The 19,583-nt window shown below is 42.0% G+C and overlaps 1 protein-coding gene across 2 annotated transcripts in view; it reads left to right on the top strand.

Annotated features, from left to right (window-relative positions):
• LOC134349298 (A disintegrin and metalloproteinase with thrombospondin motifs 2-like) overlaps nucleotides 1–19,583 on the top strand; it is a 297,682-nt gene that overhangs the window by 242,240 nt on the left and 35,859 nt on the right. For both annotated transcript variants that reach the window (XM_063053390.1, XM_063053389.1), the window contains 2 exons: nucleotides 1,278–1,423; nucleotides 5,280–5,455. In XM_063053390.1, the coding sequence (XP_062909460.1) occupies nucleotides 1,278–1,423; nucleotides 5,280–5,455 (322 nt within the window). The remainder of the gene's footprint in view (nucleotides 1–1,277; nucleotides 1,424–5,279; nucleotides 5,456–19,583) is intronic.

Below are 19,583 nucleotides of genomic sequence, written 5' to 3'. Positions count from 1 at the left end.
CAATTTGCAACTGTTTCTGCACCCTGAGGTGAGATTACCATCTTAATATTCAAGATTCATTCTACATTTTTGTTGTCTATTTTTCTCTTTTCCTAGCAAATAGCTATTGTTATGATTCACATCCAGAGTATGTATTCACTTAGAGTATGAGACTGTCTACACTGAGGATTGACAATTGCTGAAAGTGGTGTCAGTGGGACAATTTGGTGTATTTCTATTTATTCAGCATAACAAGTAGAGGGAGATTTGGAGATTTGTTACTCCCAGAGGGGAAGTCCTGCTAACAGAAGCACATTACAGGAAACTGCAGGCGTGCAGACAATGACATTTTGTCCATAGAAATGGAGTAATCAACAAGAGGAATAGCTTCGTCAGACAAACAAAGCCGGCTGTGAATGTGAGTGAATGTGTGAGTTTTGAAATGAACTGGATGCCTAAGGTGCCTTTCATTGTGACAGTCTGAAATTCCGTTCTGAGGAAATATCCACGTTCACTGCTATGTTCACTCTTGAGCAGTGAGCACTATTTTTGTTGGTCAATAGAGGCTGCTGCCAAGTTTTTTTTTTACACAGAGAGTGGTGGGTTCATGGAACGACCTGCAATGGTAGAGGCAGCTGAGACATATAACAAACTCTTAAATAGGCATATAATGGTAGGAAAGTGGAGGGCTATGTACAAAGAGGGGTAAGATTGATCATAGAGTACGTTAAAAAGTTGGCACAACATCGTGGACTGAAGAGCTTGTAATGTGTTGGGGGGTTCTATGTTCAATAACACTGCCCCATGATAAAGTCAACTGGTTTATGATCAATACAAATATTATGTTTTGATAAAGATTACTAGTGAAAAACCATGATCAATATTCAGTATCCAAGTTATCATTTAGTGTATATCACAGCAGCATATCTAATCAATTTAGTGTCAGACTCCCCAATTTAACTATTTTCAAGGTGTGTCTAGTCTTTGTGTTACTTGCACTGGCCACTTGCAGTGATATACAATGCCCCCGTTGTGCAGACCATAAATCTGAACTGTGTCTAACAACACTGGCCATCTGAGATTGCACTATCAAGTATAAAGTATCATCAAAGCTGAAGAATATATTTATTTCCTCCCCACGCCCCCCACCGACCTGCTCAACCTGCTGACTTCTTCCAGCAGATTGTATGTTGCTCCAGATTTCATCATCTGCAGTCTCTTCTGTCTCCAAGATATGGATCAAAATTGGAGAAGTGAATAGTTATGCCTAAGTTATGTGATTACTTTTTCTTTTACAGCATTGCTTTAAAGGTCACTGCATTTGGCTAACTCCCGACATACTACGGCATGATGGAAATTGGGGGTCATGGAGCCGTTTTGGCTCTTGCTCTCGAACCTGTGGAATTGGTGTCCGTTTCCGCACCCGACAGTGTGATAACCCATTGTAAGTAGGTTTTTGATACAAATAATTTGTTTCATTTTATTGCTATTGAGGATATTTGAAGGGAGAAGACTGGACCATCTGGTAATATACAACTTAATAATATAGAGCATGTACCATGCATTCTGGAATTGCTGCCAGCAGCCCTTTTTGATGTAATCCATAAAATGCATGCAATAGAAATGGTTATATGAAATAGTTAAACATCTGAATATGTCTGTGATCTTAGAGCTATTTTCAGGCAATTAGAAATTTAAAATACTTACCCATTTATGATTTTCATGAATTATTGTCAAATGATCAGCTTCCTGCCAGGATTAAACTCTGAAATAGTATTACTGCAGTCCAAATGTTTAATTGATCACGAGAGCCTATTTCCCATCAGTATGATACCACAAGCAATAAAAAACTGTCAAGAATAGAATAAAAACCAAAATGAGATGGATCTTCTGAGATATTCCACTTGTTAAGTCAAGGACTGGGTGGCCTAGATCATGTTTCACTGGCATTTCAGTCACAATTTGGCTAAAATTAGAAAAATCTCTGTAAATGATTAAGGAATTTCAATGTAACTTCAGAATGAACCAAATGTTCAATTTTTTTTTCTGCAATCATTTGGAGTGGACACAATACTCTATCAGCACTAATATCCAATTAAGCTCACAGTAAAAAAAAGTCACAAAATTGGCTGTGATGAACAGCTTTTGGGATAGTTTGCAACCTGAATTAGCACGAAAACAAAACATTTATGAATCCTGATGGGGCCTCATCTAATTTCATGGCTTGTTGTGGCACTAGATGCAACACATTTATTTGCTGTCATGGTGGTCACATGAGAGAGGATGACAGCTCCCACAATTACTGCAAGGCACATGGAAATGTTGGACACAAGTAGATCCAGTCTATCCGGTGTTGGGGGGTCGGAGGGAAGTGGTGGGGTGTCTTTCCACCTTTTCTTACCAGCATAACATGAAGCTAGTGTCTAAACACTGAGCTGGAAACTCACCTGATGAAAGATGGAGAAATTACACTGCCAAATATTGATCAGAAAGATAAATATAAGTTAGGTTAATAAATCCTTTACACACATCCTACAACTTAAAGCAAACTCCAACATATCTCAGAAATAAGATTATTGAACTTGTATGACAACAGAAAATAGAAGCAATACAAAGACTCTTAAAATATTACAGAGCAGATAAGAGTGTAATTTGGTACGTGTTGGCTAATTAAGCTGAATTCTTGTATGCTGTAGCAGTCAGTAAGAAGTTTTTTGTTCTCTCTGTGGTCATGAGTGTTTGCTCCGGCTGCTGCAGTTTCCTACCACCTTCCACAGATGTAACTGGGAGGTTAATCAATCAGTCACAGGGATGTAACTGGGAGGTTAATCAATCACACGGATGTAACTGGGAGGTTAATCAGTCATATGGATGTAACTGGGAGGTTAATCAATCACTCACAGGGATGTAACTGGGAGGTTAATCAATCAGTCACAGGGATGTAACTGGGAGGTTAATCAGCCACACGGATGTAATTGGGAGGTTAATCAATCACATGGATGCAACTGGAAGGTTAATCAGTCACAGGGATGTAACTGGGAGGTTACTCAGTCACACGGATGTAATTGGGAGGTTAATCAATCACATGGATGCAACTGGAAGGTTAATCAGTCACATGGATGTAACTGAGAGGTTAATCAGTCACATGGATGTAACTAGGAGGTTAATCAATCACTCACATGGATGTAACTGGGAGGTTAATCAATCACATGGATGTAATTGGGAGGTTAATCAATCACTCACATGGATGTAACTGGAAGGTTACTCAGTCACATGGATGTAGGGTTGGGAGGTTAATCAGTCACATGGATGTAGGGTTGGAAGGTTAATCAATCAGTCACATAGATGTAACTGGCAGGTTAGTCAGTCACAGGGATGTAACTGGGAGGTTAATCAATCAGTCACATGGATGTAACTGGCAGGTTAGTCAGTCACAGGGATGTAACTGGGAGGTTAATCACTCACATAGATGTAATTGGGAGGCTAATCAGTCAGTCACATGGATGTAATTGGGATGTTCATCAGTCACATGGATGTAATTGGGAGGTTAATCAATCAGTCACATGGATGTAACAGGGAGGTTAATCAATCAGTCACATGGATGTAACAGGGAGGTTAATCAATCAGTCACATGGATGTAATTGGGCCTGAAGGGACTGTTACCGTGCTGTGTCTCTAAATAGAATAAAACGAACTTCCATCTCAGTTACAAAACAAAATGCTGCCTGTAATTTTCTGTCAGATAGAAAGAAACTTGACCACAGTAGTTGCTAAGTAGCCGAGACTCGCTGATTTTGCAGACACTTAGAAAGTAACTTTGACAGCTTACGTCTTTAACAGCTTCAGTGGGTCATTTTCCAGGAGACATTTACAGTAGCAAGATTCACAATTCCCATACTAATGTTTAAGTCTTTATCTTGCTGACTGAGGTTTGCCAACAAATTCCAGCCGTATGCTTCCTCTAGATAATGCATGGGGTGGAGCAGAAACGTGGTAGAATTTCCCAGCACTTCGGCAGGGAGTCTGCTTTTGGATTCTGCTCCGGTTTAGATCTGACACTGAATCTATGAGCCCGATCACTTCAATGATAACTATGTAGTTGTAAAAAAGAAAATTAAGAATAAGATATGGTCATAATTTATAATAGTTAATATTTATAATAGTTTTTAAATGTTTCTGAATGTTAAGGGCAATCGAAAGAAATGGAAATAAAAGCTTGACTGCTTTGTCATCTGGCAAGGCTGGGGGTGTGGTGATTGCCATGTATCAAAGAATTCCAGAGGAGATTGTTAGGTGGAACTTAGTTTGACTCACCTGTATGACCTTATGACTGAGTTCAAGGCCCATGCAATGCTGATAAAGCCTTACCACTCAGCTCCAGAACTGTCTTGTCCTGCATGTAAAGCTCTGGAGTTCTTGGCGGTGGGGAACAGTGACACTGAGTGCAGGCAGTGAGTACCATGTTATAAAACCTTGGCCAATAAGAATTCAAGCGTGCATCGTGTGTCTGCAAGATGCCACACTGGTTGGCAACTGTCTGCAGTATTGATGTTGCTGAATCGCTGAGAGTACTTTAGACAAAAAACAAAATATAGTTTTCTAAAGCAGAGATTATGTCTTACTCAAAACATTTTTCAGAAATAATGCTCTTCTCATTAATGGCAGATTTACATACAGTGCAAAATACGTCAATAGTCTTTTTTCCTCACTTGTTACTGTTAATGTTGAGTATTTGAACACTCTCAGCCATTAACTCTGCAACATAACAATATAAGTAATAAGTTGAGGTCTTGTTTTCCCTAGTAGTAGGCAGCCGTCGATCCCGGGGGATCATGGGTTTGCGCCTCTGGTGGACTGTGTCCTCTCCAGGGTGGGAAGATTTGAAGAATCGGCTGTTGCTCGTGCAGTGGGCTCCCCCTCTCCACGTCATGATGTAGTCCAAGGGAAGTGCAAGCTCTGAAAGAGCTTGGCAGCAGTGTCGTCACAAAGGTTGCCAGAGTGAAGTTGTAAACAACATCAAGCTGCCTTAGGGACCCCGGCTCTGGATTTCTTCCTCCAGGTTTACTCCCAGAGCATTTCCCATGGGTGGGTTTGGCCGTAAGGCGGCAGAGTTTTCCTTCTCCTAGGTGGGCTGCCGTCCAAGGCTGACGAGACCAACCTGCCCGATGTTTTACCTAAGGGAGTGATTTAAGCATCATTATTAATAATAGAGTATGTTTAATTTCTTCAATCATTCATTATGACTCTAATTTGATGAAATAATTACCTTCAAGATAAACTATTCACCTTTTTCCTCCCAGACCTTCCAATGGCGGCCGAGAGTGCTCAGGATCGAGCTATGAGTATCAACTTTGTAATACAGAAGACTGCCCAGAGCATTTTGAAGACTTTAGAGAACAACAGTGCCGGCAACAAAATAACAACTTTGAATATAACAACTACAAGCATGAATGGTTGCCACACGAGCACCGCAACCGTAAGAAAGCTGGTTTATTTTTTATTTTTATCCAGTGGTTGATATATAAAGCTTGTTCAGCTAATAATATTAAGCATAACAAATGAGATACTTAATGAACTTAATGAACTACTAGTATAAAATCGATTCCTAAAAATCAGTAGGCAGCTATCTTTATCATTTGCTCCAGTGTTCCTCAGCCCAGGCGATTTTGGACGTGGTAACTTCTGGTGCAGGCTCACTATAAGGGCATTTGGAGTGTCCACTTGTCACTTGGAAAAGCCAGAACCTGCCTGCTAAGGCAGTAAACGTTGCGATTCGCATGTTTCGATAGAGCGCTGGGCCAGAAACACACCATTCATTTTGAGAGGTCTAGAGACTACCTGTAAAGGAGATGGTGAATGTCTGCCCCCCAGATAATGCTACAAACATCCAAATATGAGAGGAAACCAACGAAACTACAGGCATGTGCTGATAAACTTCATTATGACCCAGTATGTCAATGTACGTGAGTTATGTGTCAGGCCGGAGTGAATTTAAAACTTATCTTTAAACTACAATATAACATTAAACATTTTGAGCAGATGGCTCAGAAATTGCACTCACCAGTGAAGCTCCAGCATTCTCGCTGAAGTGTGAACCTCCCCATTTCTGACCTGTCATTTTCAGACAGGAGTGGAAAGGACCTTGGGCTTCCTGCAGCTGTGATGTCATCAAGTTGGTAGAGCAGCCAATTACATTAAATAATTCTCACTGCAAGCCAGGAAGAAAATAACAGAGTTCTTAATTAACATTTTAAATATTTCACAATAAAACAAAAGACTTTCAGGGCACTTAACACCTTGTTCATAAATATCTAAAATTCACGTACTTTAATAATTTTCTTTTACTACTCAGAGAAACCAGCAGAGTACAGCCCATGAAAGTAGTCTGAATCACTGACAGTTTAACATTAAATAATGTTTGTGTCAATTTCACTAAGTAATAACATCAAACACCAATAATTCTGCCATAATTTCTACTGATAATCCTGACCGTTCAAGGACTTTCTGGTTGGAATTTTAATAATAATGGTAGCTGTCAAACAACATAAATTAAGAACGTTTTATTTGTAAATATTGTCTACAATAAATCACTTCAAGAGCCAAATACAAATGTACGTCCGTGCACACATTTGTAACAGGGATCATGCTGACTGGAGAATTCGGAAAGACATTAGTGCAGGCACTGCCTGCTGGAAGTCAGCAGAGTAGGCTGATTCTAACATTGACAGTCACAGAATTGATGTCAGTCTTGCAAACTGAACCATCTTGGTGCAACCGTCACGCTGCGTAAACAGCACAGTTGATCAAGTTTGGCAGCAGGTAGGGTCTTGAAATTATGAACTGCAGTTTAGTTGTTGAATAGTTTCTGCTGGGTTTTGCTTCAGTTTAGCTGGCATCGAGGGCAGATTGTTGAACTGCTGTAACTCCTGTGAATATTTGCATGTGGAGCCATGGCAACAGAAGTTTGAGCTTCCAGTGCAGTGGAGCTGAGCTGTCAACTGCTGCATCATGGCTCGTAGAGTAGCCAAACACTTTCAATGCTGAACAAAATGGTCTCTATGAAAAGATCTTTCTGAGGTTGAAATTAGACTCCATGCTTCCTGACATTGTGTCCAGACTTTGCTCAGAAGCCAATGTACCAAATATTTTAGGAACACAAGAAATTCTGCAGGTGCTGGAAATCCAAAGCAACACCCACAAAATGCTGGAAGAACTCAGCAGGTCAAGCAACATCCATGGAAATGAATAAACAGTCGATGTTCCGGCCCAAAACCCTTCATCAGGACTGGAAAGAAAAGGGGAAGCTGCTAGAGTAAACAGGTCTGGAGAGGGGAAGGAGGATAGCTCGAAGAAGACAGGTGAAGCCAGATAAAGGGCTGGAAAGGAAGGAATCTGATAGGAGAGGAGAGTGGACCATAGGAGAAACAGAAGGAGGAGGGGACCCAAATGGAGGTGATAAGTGGGTGAGAAGAGCTAAGAGGCTTGAGTGGAGAATAGAAGAAGACGGGACGAGGGAGGGGAAAATTATTTTACCAGAAAGAGAAATCGATGTAACCAAATATTTTATCCTGAATGTCCCTCAGCCTTTCTCAGCTGAGTCTTCAACTGCTGAATTCATTTGTAAATTGAACACGGGCATCTGGGCTTCTCATCCCCTGGGCCCTGGCTGCAGGTGTTTATTGCGCTCACCCAGTTTTAGGATTTGGGTGTTGCTGATAAGGCCAACATACATTGCCCCTTCCAAATTGCCCTTGAAAATGTGATGGTGAGCCACAACTTGAACTGCTGAAGTCCTTCTGGTAATATAGACCACAATAAAGGACTAACAGTACGTTTCCAAGTGATAAATCAATGGGGAGTGTGTACTAAAACATGCAGATACAGATGCTTCCCATGTCCTCGGTGATATTGTTCTTGGGGGTGCTGCCAAAGAAGCTGAGAAAAGCAAATACAGTGCATTTAGCAGTAGGCAATGTCTTGCCTTCTTCTGCAACCATGATGTTCATGTAGTTTTTCTGTTTGGGTCATATCGCCCTCCCCCCACTCACATCTACCAGCATGTTGATAGTGGGGAACCTTATGATGCTACTGTCCTCTCTTGCTGGAAATGGGTAAGGTCGTGCTGTGTGCATACCTCAGCTCTTTCGTTTGCTGAGGATTCACCAATGGAATTGAATGTTCTGTAATCATCAGCAAACGTCGACACTTCGCACCTTAGGATAGAAGGTTATTGATGTGCAACCGAAGATGATTGGAACCAGAAAAGAGTTCTCGAGGAACACCTGCGGTGGTGTCCTAGGACTGGGATCATTGCCCTCTAAGAAGCACGGCTATCTTCCTTTGTGCGTGGTTATTAAGAAGGTTTCCCATTATGCCATTGAAATCAAGTTTACAAAGGCTATTGATACTACATTGGGCTGTGCTGATCTCAAGGGCAGTCCCTCTTGCCATGTAAAGATGCTCCCTGTAAGCCGACTTCAATGTGTGTAAGCTGTGGTGTACAGGTGTGACTCACACATTCTTACGAGTACACATAACTGCAGCAGTAACAGTAACATATGAATGTTAGAGTAGCAGAGTGTACTCTGTTAATAGAGATTGTTAGGTGGTGACTGATGGAGAGATGCTGCGTTGAAGCTGTGTGTGAGGTCAGTGGTGTAATTGTTCAGCAACACTCACAAAATGCTGGAGGAACTCAGCAGGCCAGGCAGCATCTAGGAAAAGAGTACAGTCGACGTTCAGCCCTGCCGAACGCTTTCAGCCCGAAACGTTGACTGTATTTTTTTCCCCACAGTTGCTGCCTGGCTTGCTGAGTTCCTCCAGCATTTTGTGCATGTTGCTCAGATTTTCTCTTGTTTGTGGTGTAATTGTTGAGAGGGCTTTTGATACTGCACTCACTGACCTTAGAAGTGCATACAAAATTAAGGAACTCTCTGTCCAATCAGATCCTTCCAGCTTCTCCCAGGGTTTGCCTCTGGAAATATAGCTCTCAAGTAACTTCTGCCTTAAGGTATGCTGACTGGAGGGACTCATAGTTCGACCAAGAAAGGACATAACCAGCAGCACTCCTGTCCAGCAGTGCCTGTGATAAAGTATCAGGAAGGCATAAAGCATGTTTTTCCCAGTACTGTGCATAGTTGCTTCAACAGACTGCATTTTATAATTTACTTCCACCAGCCCCTAAGCCAAATGCACCTCCTTAAAGAGTTCCAACTGCTGCTAACTATTCCCACACCACAGCTCCCTATCAAGACATTCACATCTCAGTAACACTGATGTCTTTTGCTGGGCATTACAATCTATCAGAGAGCAGACAGCAGAGAGTGTGCATACTGTCTGCTCAAGGACAGCTGGCCATGGGCTGATCACCTACCAAATCCCACACTCATCCTACAGCACTGCACAGTCAACCTTATATGGTTTCTAAACTTCCTCATCTGAAGTCTATAACACTTGTAATTAGAAACATAGAAAATCTACAGCACAATACAAGCCTTTCAGCCCACAAAGCTGTGCCAAACATGTCCTTACCTTATAAATTACCTAGGGTTACCCATAGCCCTCTATTTTTCTGAGCTCCATGTACCTGTCAAGGAGTCTCTTAAAAGACCCTATTGTATCCACCTCCACCACCGTCACTGGCAGCCCATTCCATGTACTCACCACTCTCTGCTTAAAAAAACTTACCCCTGACATCTCCTCTGTATCTACTTCCAAGCACCTTAAAACCCAATCCAGGGAACATCCTTGTAAATCTCCTCTGCACCCTTTCTATGGTTTCCACATCCTTCTTATAGTGAGGCGACCAGAACTGAGCACAGTACTCCAAGTGGGGTCAAACCAGGGTCCTATATAGCTGCAACATTACCTCTCAGCTCCTAAACTCAGTCCCACGATTGATGAAGGCCAATGCACCATATGCTTTCTTAACCACAGAGTCAACCTGCGCAGCAGCTTTGAGTGTCCTATGGACTCGGACCCCAAGATTCCTCTGACCTTCCATGCTGCCAAGAGTCTTACCATTAATACTATATCCTGTCATATTTGACCTATCAAAATGAACCACCTCACACTTATCTGGGTTGAACTCCACTTGCTACTTCTCAGCCCAGTTTTGCATCCTATCAATGTCCCGCTCTGACAGCCCTCCACACTATCAAAACCCCAACCTTTGTGTCATCAACAAATTTACTAACCCATCCCATATTTCCTCATCCAGGTCATTTATAAAAATCACAAGGAGTAGGGGTCCCAGAACAGATCCCTGAGGCACACCACTGGAGACCGACCTCCATGACCCATCTACAACCACTCTTTGCCTTCTGTGGGCAAGCCAGTTCTGGATCCACAAAGCAAGGTCTCCCTGGATCCCACGCCTCCTTACTTTCTCAATAAGCCTTGTATGGGGTACCTTATCAAATGCCTTGCTGAAATCCATATACACTACATCTACTGCTCTACCTTCATCAATGTGTTTAGTCACATCCTCAAAAAATTCAATCAGGCTCGTAAGGCATGACCTGCCTTTGACAAAGCCATGCTGACTATTCCTAATCATATTATGCCTCTCCAAATGTTGATAAATCCTGCCTCTCAGAATCTTCTCTATCAATTTACCAACCACTAAAGTAAGACTAACTGGTCTATAATTTCCTGGGCTATCTCTACTCCCTTTCTTGAATAAGGGAATAACATCTGCAACCCTCCAGTCCTCCAGAACCTCTCCTGTCCTCATTGATGATGCAAAGGTCATCGCCAGAGGCTCAGCAATCTCCTCCCTTGCCTCCCACAGTAGCCTGGGGTACATCTCGTCCAGTCCTGGTGACTTATCCAACTAGATGCTTTCCAAAAGCTCCAGCACATCCTCGTTCTTAATATCTACATGCTGAAGCTTTTCAGTCTGCATTGTGGCCTGTTGGATTGCTGATCCTAAAGGAAGCAACAGCAGGGCTCTGGCTTGCACCTGGGCACAGAGGGCAGCTGTGAGCTTATTGAAAGGGGCTTCAAGTTCTGAGCCTGCCTGGATGTCAGGAAGGCAGAGCAGTTGTGATTGAAGGAGGTGTACAAAAAGAGAAACGAGCATTTCCATTTGAGGACTGGAAGAGGAAAGACATGAGCGAAGAGCTCAAAACTAACAAAGTGAAATTAATTGTAGGTTCATGACTAGAAGGACATTCCAAATACATGTGCAAATGAAAAGAGGGGAATGGAAGAAATGTGTTCTATTTGTAGACTGAGAACCTGTGTCTTCCTCCAGATGTCCCGTATTGAATAGATCAAAAATTGTTACCTTTGGTTGCTGAATCAGATGCAGCTCTGATTGTCCCAGGAGTGCAAAACATCAGCAAACCCTTTAAATCGCACAACTTCAGCTCATTGCTGCAGGCAACACAGCAGTGAGAAATGGCGATCTTAATCCCAAGCCCATTATCCATCTTGATGAAATTGTGCTTCAGATGGTTAAATTGGGAATAGATGAAGTCACTGGAAGGATTTGTGGAGGAGGGTGTTTTGAACTTTAAAGGAAGTTTGTCCCCCTAAACTTACACACATTTAGGGTCTGTTAATCATTTTGAGACCACATGTTTTAAGCAGAGAGAAGTATACATTTTAAATCTTCTTCCTGTTTATTATTCTCCTGCAGGACTGTAGCTTGCATGCCTAGAGAATACTGCTTCCTGCAGAAGCTAACATTCACACCACAGTACCTAGAATCACACAAGTATCTCCATGGTGTAAGACACACATCATGACCTAGGTAGGGGCAACCAGTTTCTTCATTGCCTCATCCTACTGCTTTCTAAATGTCTTCAATTCAGAGGGTCTGTAAGGAATGGCTGCCAATATGAAGGAATTTAGTGACTTAGAGGGTGTTTGGTAGAACTTTAGAGCATGCATGTCTCCTCCAAGCCCACCTGCTCACATGTCCTGTCATATAAGGAGCTCCAATATATCTATGATCAACACACACAGAAATTCACAGCACATTTCTGCACCAGTGGAATGATCTATCTTGTATCTAAGGACACAGACATCTAAGACAGTGTCATGCAAGTTCAAGGTTGTATCGTTCCAGCAAGTTCAGATGCAGAAATGGCTCCATGCCAAATGGGTGTTATCTGGAGACAGTAATTTACTTTCGTTGAGGAAATGGCTGAAAACACACACACACACACACACACACACACCCGCAGACTGTGGGGCAAACCGTCTTGTGTTTACATCACATTGGAAAATCAAAAATAACTGCAGATGCTAGAAATCCAAAATAGAAAGAGAAAATACTACTAATAGTCAATAGGTCAAGCCACATTTATGGGAAGAGAGAAAGAGTTCACATTTCAAGTTGAAGAACCAGTCTGATGAAACATGAGTGCAAGTTGCAGCCTGACCTGCTGAATATTTGCAGCAGCCAAGGCCTGAGACAGCTCGTGCATTAACTGAACTGATTCCCCTACCATCAAAAAGGGGAACCCTTACAGTAGGATTCTGGACCCTTTCCAAGCTCTCTTGATTTTGCTCTTACACTAAGATTGACTGATCTATCAGTCATCAGCCAAGGTAGCGTGAAAGGATCTTTACAGAGAATGGTAATAATAACCTTCTCTACTATGGAAAGAGCTGTCCCAGTTGAAAATGAAGTTTGCAGTCAAGACTCAATAGAATGGCAAAATTCCAAAACATTATATACTGCAAAGGCCTGAAAATCAAGTTAAATTGCAGATGCTGGGAATCTGAGATAAATAAAGAAACTGTTGGAACTGTTCACTGGGTCTGACAGCATCTGGAGCAAGAGAAGTAGAGAAATGATGAAGTTTCTTCAACATTTCAAGTTGAAGAAACTTTGTCAGAATGAAAGTCCTTTGGATAATTCAGCTCTGAGTTGTCATACAATCTACACAGTCACAGTATCATTTATCCCAATTATGGAAAGAAAAGTGAAAAAATTAAAATAATAAAAACACAGAAATAAAGGATAAAATATTAAGAAAACCATGTTCCAAGCAAAGTACAACATAAACAAATCAAGAAGTAATTAAAGCACAACTCGCTAACATCTAAGGCTACTACAGCAGTCTTTAAAGAAAATGACAACAAATGGCAAAGCTAAGTGACTAAACTTTAGGACAGGTTATCAGTAGTCTGAAAAATGAGTTTGCAAATGCACCCATCACACCTGCAAATGCTCCCTTTGCACTATAATTCCACAGCCGAGACTGCTCTGATTGTCATGGTTTTTATATCCTATTTGTCGGCATTTAAAAGTTCAAGGTCTTCTTTCTGTGAAGTTGATGTGGGTCAGATTGTGGAAAAGCATACACAGTAACCCCATTACAAATATCATGCAAGCAACCTCTCCCAGATTTCTACGCTGTCCCTGTAGCCACATCAGTTGCTTGTGTTAGTCATTAGTCACAGAATTTTTAAAAAACTTTGTTTTGATATCATTTTCATCTAGCACCATATACTTTCATCCACAAGCAGTTTAAATCAGATGTTAGAACATTCTGTCCCTGTGAAAATTATTTACTTTTATATGTTATACTGTTTGATGAGACTCAATGTAATGAAATACAATGTACTGAAAACACAGTTGTAAACTTCAAAGAAAAAGAATTCTCTATTAAGCACAGTGGAAATACTAGTTAGAGAAAGTCTTCTTTTCTAATCAAAACCCCTGGTGAAACACCAGAGCATGGATCCAGGGTGGCAGGAAGTTAAATTTGTTCTGTGATCTCCTTCCTGAAATCATAAGGAAGTTATTGAAAATAATTTCCTAAAAGTTGGGTTCCAGCCTACCATAACAGGAGAAATAAGGGAAGTAAGCAGTCAGTGCAGGGTTCTCCCATGGTTATTTCCCTCAGAAACACATATATCCCTCTGGACGTTGCTGGGCTGATGACCTAGCAGGACACAGCAACAGCAGCCAGGCCAGTGGCAATGTAGCTGTCTCTTGAGGCTCAGCGGGGAAAGGTAAAGTCAGGCAGAGCAATGGTGATAGGAGATTCAGTAGTTATAGGAACAGACACCAGATTCTGTAGCCATGAAAGAAAAGCCAAGATGGTGTGTTACCTCCTGGGTGCTAGGATCCAGGATGTCTCAGAGCAGCTGCGGAAGATTCTCAGGAGGGAGGGTAAGCAGCCAGAGGCTGTGGTGCACGTTGGCACCAATGACATCAGCAGAAAGGGGGAAGGGGTCCTGTGCAATGCGTATAGGGAGCTAGGGAAGGGGCTGAAGAGTAGGACCTTAAAGGTAGTAATCTCTAGATTACTCCCAGTACCATGTGCTCATCAGGGCAGGACTGGGATGATAATAGAGATGAGGGAGTGGTGCAGGGAACAGGGGTTCAGATTCCTGGATCATTGAGATTTCTTCTGGGTAAGGTACAATTTGTACAAAAAGAATGGGTTACAGCTGAACCCAAGGGGTTGAATATTCTTGTGAACAGGTTTGCTAGAGCTGTTGGGAAGGCTTAAATTAAGTTGGCATGGGGACGGGAACTGGAGTTATAGGGCTGATAACAGGGCAGTTGGCATACAAGTCAATGCAGTGTGCAGTGAGACCATGAGGAAGGACGGACAGTTGATCAGGCAAAACTTCAGACAGTGGGATGAGTTGATGTGTAACATGGGGGGGAGGGAATTGAAAAGGGTGATGAATACAGGACTGAATATGTTACATTTTCACGCAGTATACAGAATAAGGTAGATGAATTTGTGGAGCAGTTAGAGATTGGCAGGTATGAATTTGCAGGCATCACTGAGTCATGGCGAAAAGAAGATCACAGATGGGAGCTTAACATTCAAGGACACATTGTATCGAAAGGACAGGCAGGTAGGTAGAGGTGATGGCTTGGTTGTGTTGGTAAGAAATGACATCAAATTAGAAAGAGGTGACATAGGATGGAAGATGCGGATTCCTTCTGGGTAGAGTTAAGAGACTGCAAGCGTAAAAAGACCCTAATGGGAGTTATATACAGGCTCCTGACCAGTAGCCAGGATGTGGGATATAAATTTCAATGGGAAATAGGAAAGACATGCAACAAGGGCGATGTTACAATAGTTGTAGGGGAGTTCAAAATGCAGGTAGATTGGGAAAATCAGTGGCGCTAGATTCCAAAAGAGGGAATTTGTAGAATGCTTACAAGATAGCTTTATGGAGCAGCTCGAAGTTTAGCCCACTGTGGAAATGTCAATTCTGGACTGGGTGTAACATTATGTAATGAAACAAATTTGATTAGGGGACTTATGGTAAAGGAACGCTTAGGAGGCAGTGATCATAATATGATAGAATTCACGTTGCAATTTGAGAGGGAGAAGACAAAATTAGATGTATCAATATTACAGTGGAGTAAAGTGAATTACAGAGGCACGAGAGAGGAGCTGGCCAGAGCTGATTGGAAGGGGACACTACCAGGGATGATGGCAGAACCGCAATGACTGGGGTATTCAGGGGCAATTCGGAAGGCACGGGATAGATACATCCCAAAGAAGAAGAAGTATTCTAAATGGAGGATGAGTCAACTGTGGCTGACAGCGGTAGTTACAGACAGCATAAAAGCAAAAGGGTGAGCATATAATACTGTATAGCAAAAATTAGAGGACTGGGACACTTTTTAAAAAGAACTACACAAGGAAACTAAAAAAAAAATAAGGCAACTAAAAAAAAATAAGGAGAGAAAAAAGATTAAATATGAAAGTAAGCTAGCCAAAAACGTCAATGAGGTTGCTAAAAGTTTTTGCAGATATGTGAAGATTTAAAGAGAGATGAGAGTGGATGTTGGACTCCTGGAAAATGATGGATGAACTTGATAAGTACTTACTATGAAAGACACTAGCAATATAACAGAACTTCGAGGGTCAGTGGGCAGAAATGAGGGTAGTTACTGCTACAAATGAAAAGGTGCTTGGGAAGATGAAAGATCTGAAGTCACCTGAACCAGATGAACTACATCCCAGGGTGCTGAAAGAGGCAGCTAAAGAGATTGTAGAGGCAATAGATCATAATAGGAGCAGAATTAGGCCATTCAGTCCATCAATTCAGCTCTGCCATTCCATCATGGCTGATCCCACTCAACCCCATACATTTGCCTTCTCGCCATAGATGCCCAGACTGATTAGGAGACTATCAGCTTCTGCCTTAAATATACCCACGAACTTGGCCTCCACAGCAGTCTGTGGCAGAGCATCCCACAGATTCACTACTCTCTGGCTAAAAAAAAATCCTCCTTGTTTCTGTTCTAAAAAGTCAACTCTCAATTTTGAGGCTGTGCCCTACCATAGCAAACATCTTCTCCACATCCACCCTATCTAGTCCTTTCAACATTCAGTAGGTTTCAATGAGATTACCCACTGTCTTCTTAATTCCAGTGAGTACAGGCCCAAAGCTGACAAACACGCCTCATATGTTAACCCCTTCATTCCCAGAATCATCCTTGTGGACCTCCTCTGGTCTCTCTCCAAAAACAACACATCCTTTCTGTGATATGGGGCCCAAATCTGTTGACGGTACTCCAAGTGCGGCCTGACTGGCATTTTTAAAAGCTCAGCATTATCTCCCTGCTTTTATATTCTATTCCTCTTGAAATAAATGCCAACACTGCATTTTCCTTCTTTACCACGGACTGAACCTGTAAATTAACCTTCTGGGAGTCTTGCGTGAGGACTCCTAAGTCCCTCTGCACCTCTGATGTTTGAACCTTCTCCCCATTTTGATAATAGTCTGCACTATTATTGCTTTTACCAAAATACATTATCATACATTTCCCAAAACTGTATTCCATTTGCCACTTTTTGCCCATTCTTCCCATCTAAGTCCTGCTGCAATCACATTGCTTCCTCAGCAGCATTTACCCCTCCACCTATTTTCGTATCATCCGCAAACTTTCCCACAAAGCCATCAATTCCATGATCCAAAACATGACAAACAATGTGAAAACTAGTGGTCCCAATACTGACCCCTGAAGAACACCACTAGTCACCGGCAGCCAACCAGAAAAGACACCCTTTATTCCCACTTGCTGCCTCCTGCCTGTCAGCCATTTCTCTATGCATGCCAGTATCTTTCCTATAACACCATAGGATTTTATCTTGTTAAGTAGCCTCATGTGTGGCACCTTATCAAATGCCTTCTGAAAATCCAAGTAAATGACATCTACTTCCTCTCCTTCGTCCACCCTGCTTGCTACTTCTTGTAGAGCTCCAACAGATTTGGCAGGCAAGGTATCTGTTTACAGAAACAATGCTGACTTTGACTTAGCTTATCATTAGTCTCCAAGTACCCTGAAACCTCATCCTTAATAATAGACTAATACTTTCCCAACCACTGGGGTTTGGCTAACTGGCCCATAATTTCCCTTCTTAAAGAGTAGAGTGACATTGGCAATCTTCCATTCCTCCAGGACCATACCAGAATCAAGTGGTTCTTGAAAGATCATGACCAATGCATCCATTATCTCTTCGGCAACCTCTCTCAGGACTCTGGGATGTAGTTCATCTGGTCCTGGTGCCTTATCCACCTTGAGACCTTTTTTGAGTTTGCCTAGCACTTTTTCCTTTGTAATAGCAATGGCACTCACTCCTGCTCCCTGATACTCATGGACCTCTGGCACACTGCCATTATCTTCCACAGTGAAGAATGATGCAAAGTGCCCATTAAGTTCATCTGCCATTTCTTTGTCCCCTATTACTACCTCACCAACATCATTTTGAAGTGGTCCAATAGCAACTTCCACCTCCCTTTACTCGTTATATAACTGAAAAAATGTTTAGTACCCTGCTTTATATTATTGGCTAGTTGGCCCTCATATTTCATCTTTTCCCGTCTGATAGCTTTTTTTAGTTACTTTTTGTTGGATTTTAAAAGCTTCCCAATCATGCAACTTCCCACTCACTTTTGCTATCTTATAAGCCCTTTCCTTGGCTTTTATGGAGTCCTTAGCTCCCTTGTCAGCCATGGTTACCTGCCTATGCCAGTTGAAAACTACTTCTTCTGTGGGACATATCTACCCTGTACCTTGTAAACTATTCCAAGAAACTTCAGCCGTCTCTGTTCTGCCGTCATCCCTACCAGTATCCTCCTCCAATCCACCTGGGAAGATCCTCTCTCATGCCTTTGTAATTCCCTTTATTCCATTGCAATACTGATACATGTGACTTAGACTTCTCCCTCTCAAATTGCAGTATGAATTCAATTACTGTATCCTAAAGATTCCTTTACCTTAAGCTCTCTAATGAAATCTGGGTCATCACACAGCACCCAATCTAAGATAGCCTTTGCCCAAGGAGGCTCAAGCACAAGCTGCTCTAAAAAGCCATCTCATAGGCATTCAAAAAATTCCCTCTCTTGAGGTCTGATACCAATCTCATTTCCCCAATCCTCTTGCATATTGAAGTCCCTTGTTACAATTATGACATTACCCTTTTTATATGCCTTTTCTAGGTCCCTTTACAATCTCAACCCTACGTCTTAGCTTCTATTTGGAGGCCTATATATGATTCCCATAATGTATTTTTTACCCTTGCAGTTTCTTAACTCCAAGCACAATGATTTGACATTCTCTGACCCTATGTCACCTCTTTCTAAAGATGTAATTTCATCTCTTACCAATGGAGCCACACCAGTTCCAGTTCTGGTCGCCTCACTATAGGAAGGATGCGGAAGCATTGGAAAGGGTACAGAGGAGATTTACCAGGATGCTGCCTGGTTTAGAGAGTATGGATTATGATCAGAGATTAAGGGAGCTAGGGCTTTACTCCCTAGAGAGAAGGAGGATGAGAGGAGACATGATAGAGGTATACAAGATATTAAGAGGAATAGATAGAGTGGACAGCCAGCGCCTCTTCCCCAGGGCACCACTGCTCAATACAAGAGGACATGGCTTTAAGGTAAGGGGTGGGAAGTTCAAGGGGGATATTAGAGGAAGGTTTTTTATTCAGAGAGTTGTTGGTGGGTGGAATGCACTGCCTGAGTCAGTGGTGGAGGCAGATACACTAGTGAAATTAAAGAGACTACTAGACAGGTATATGGAGGAATTTAAGGTGGGGGGTTATATGGGAGGCAGGGTTTGAGGGTCGGCACAACATTCTGGGCTGAAGGGCCTGTACTGTGCTGTACTATTCTATGTTCTACCACCTATGCCTTCCTGCCTGTCCTTTTGATACAAAGTATATCCTTTCATGTTAAGCCTTCTTTCAGCCACGACTCAGTGATGCCCACAACACCATACCAACCAATCCCTAATTGTGCCAGGAGATCATCAATAATGATCTTTCCAGAATGTCTAGATTCTGGATTTGTTCCAGAGGACATGAAAACTGCAAACATCACTCCACTCTTTAAGAAGGGGGGAGGGCAGAAGAAAGGAAATTATAGGCCGGTTAGCCTGAGTTCAGTGGTTGGGAGGTTATTGGAGTCCATGATTAAGGATGAGGTTTCAGGATACATGGAGGCGCATGATAAATTAGGCCAAAGTCTACATGGTTCCCTTAAGGAGAAATTTTGCTTGACAAATCTTTTGTAATTCTTTGAGGAAATAACAGGCAGGATGGACAAAGTAGAGTCAATGGTTGTTGTTTACTGGGATTTTCAGAAGGCCTTTAACA

Source organism: Mobula hypostoma, chromosome 7 (assembly GCF_963921235.1).
Source record: "Mobula hypostoma chromosome 7, sMobHyp1.1, whole genome shotgun sequence".
In the NCBI taxonomy this organism is placed as follows: Eukaryota; Metazoa; Chordata; class Chondrichthyes; order Myliobatiformes; family Myliobatidae; genus Mobula; species Mobula hypostoma.
Note: the sequence above shows the minus strand (reverse complement) of the source record. Positions and strands in the feature narration are given on the sequence as shown.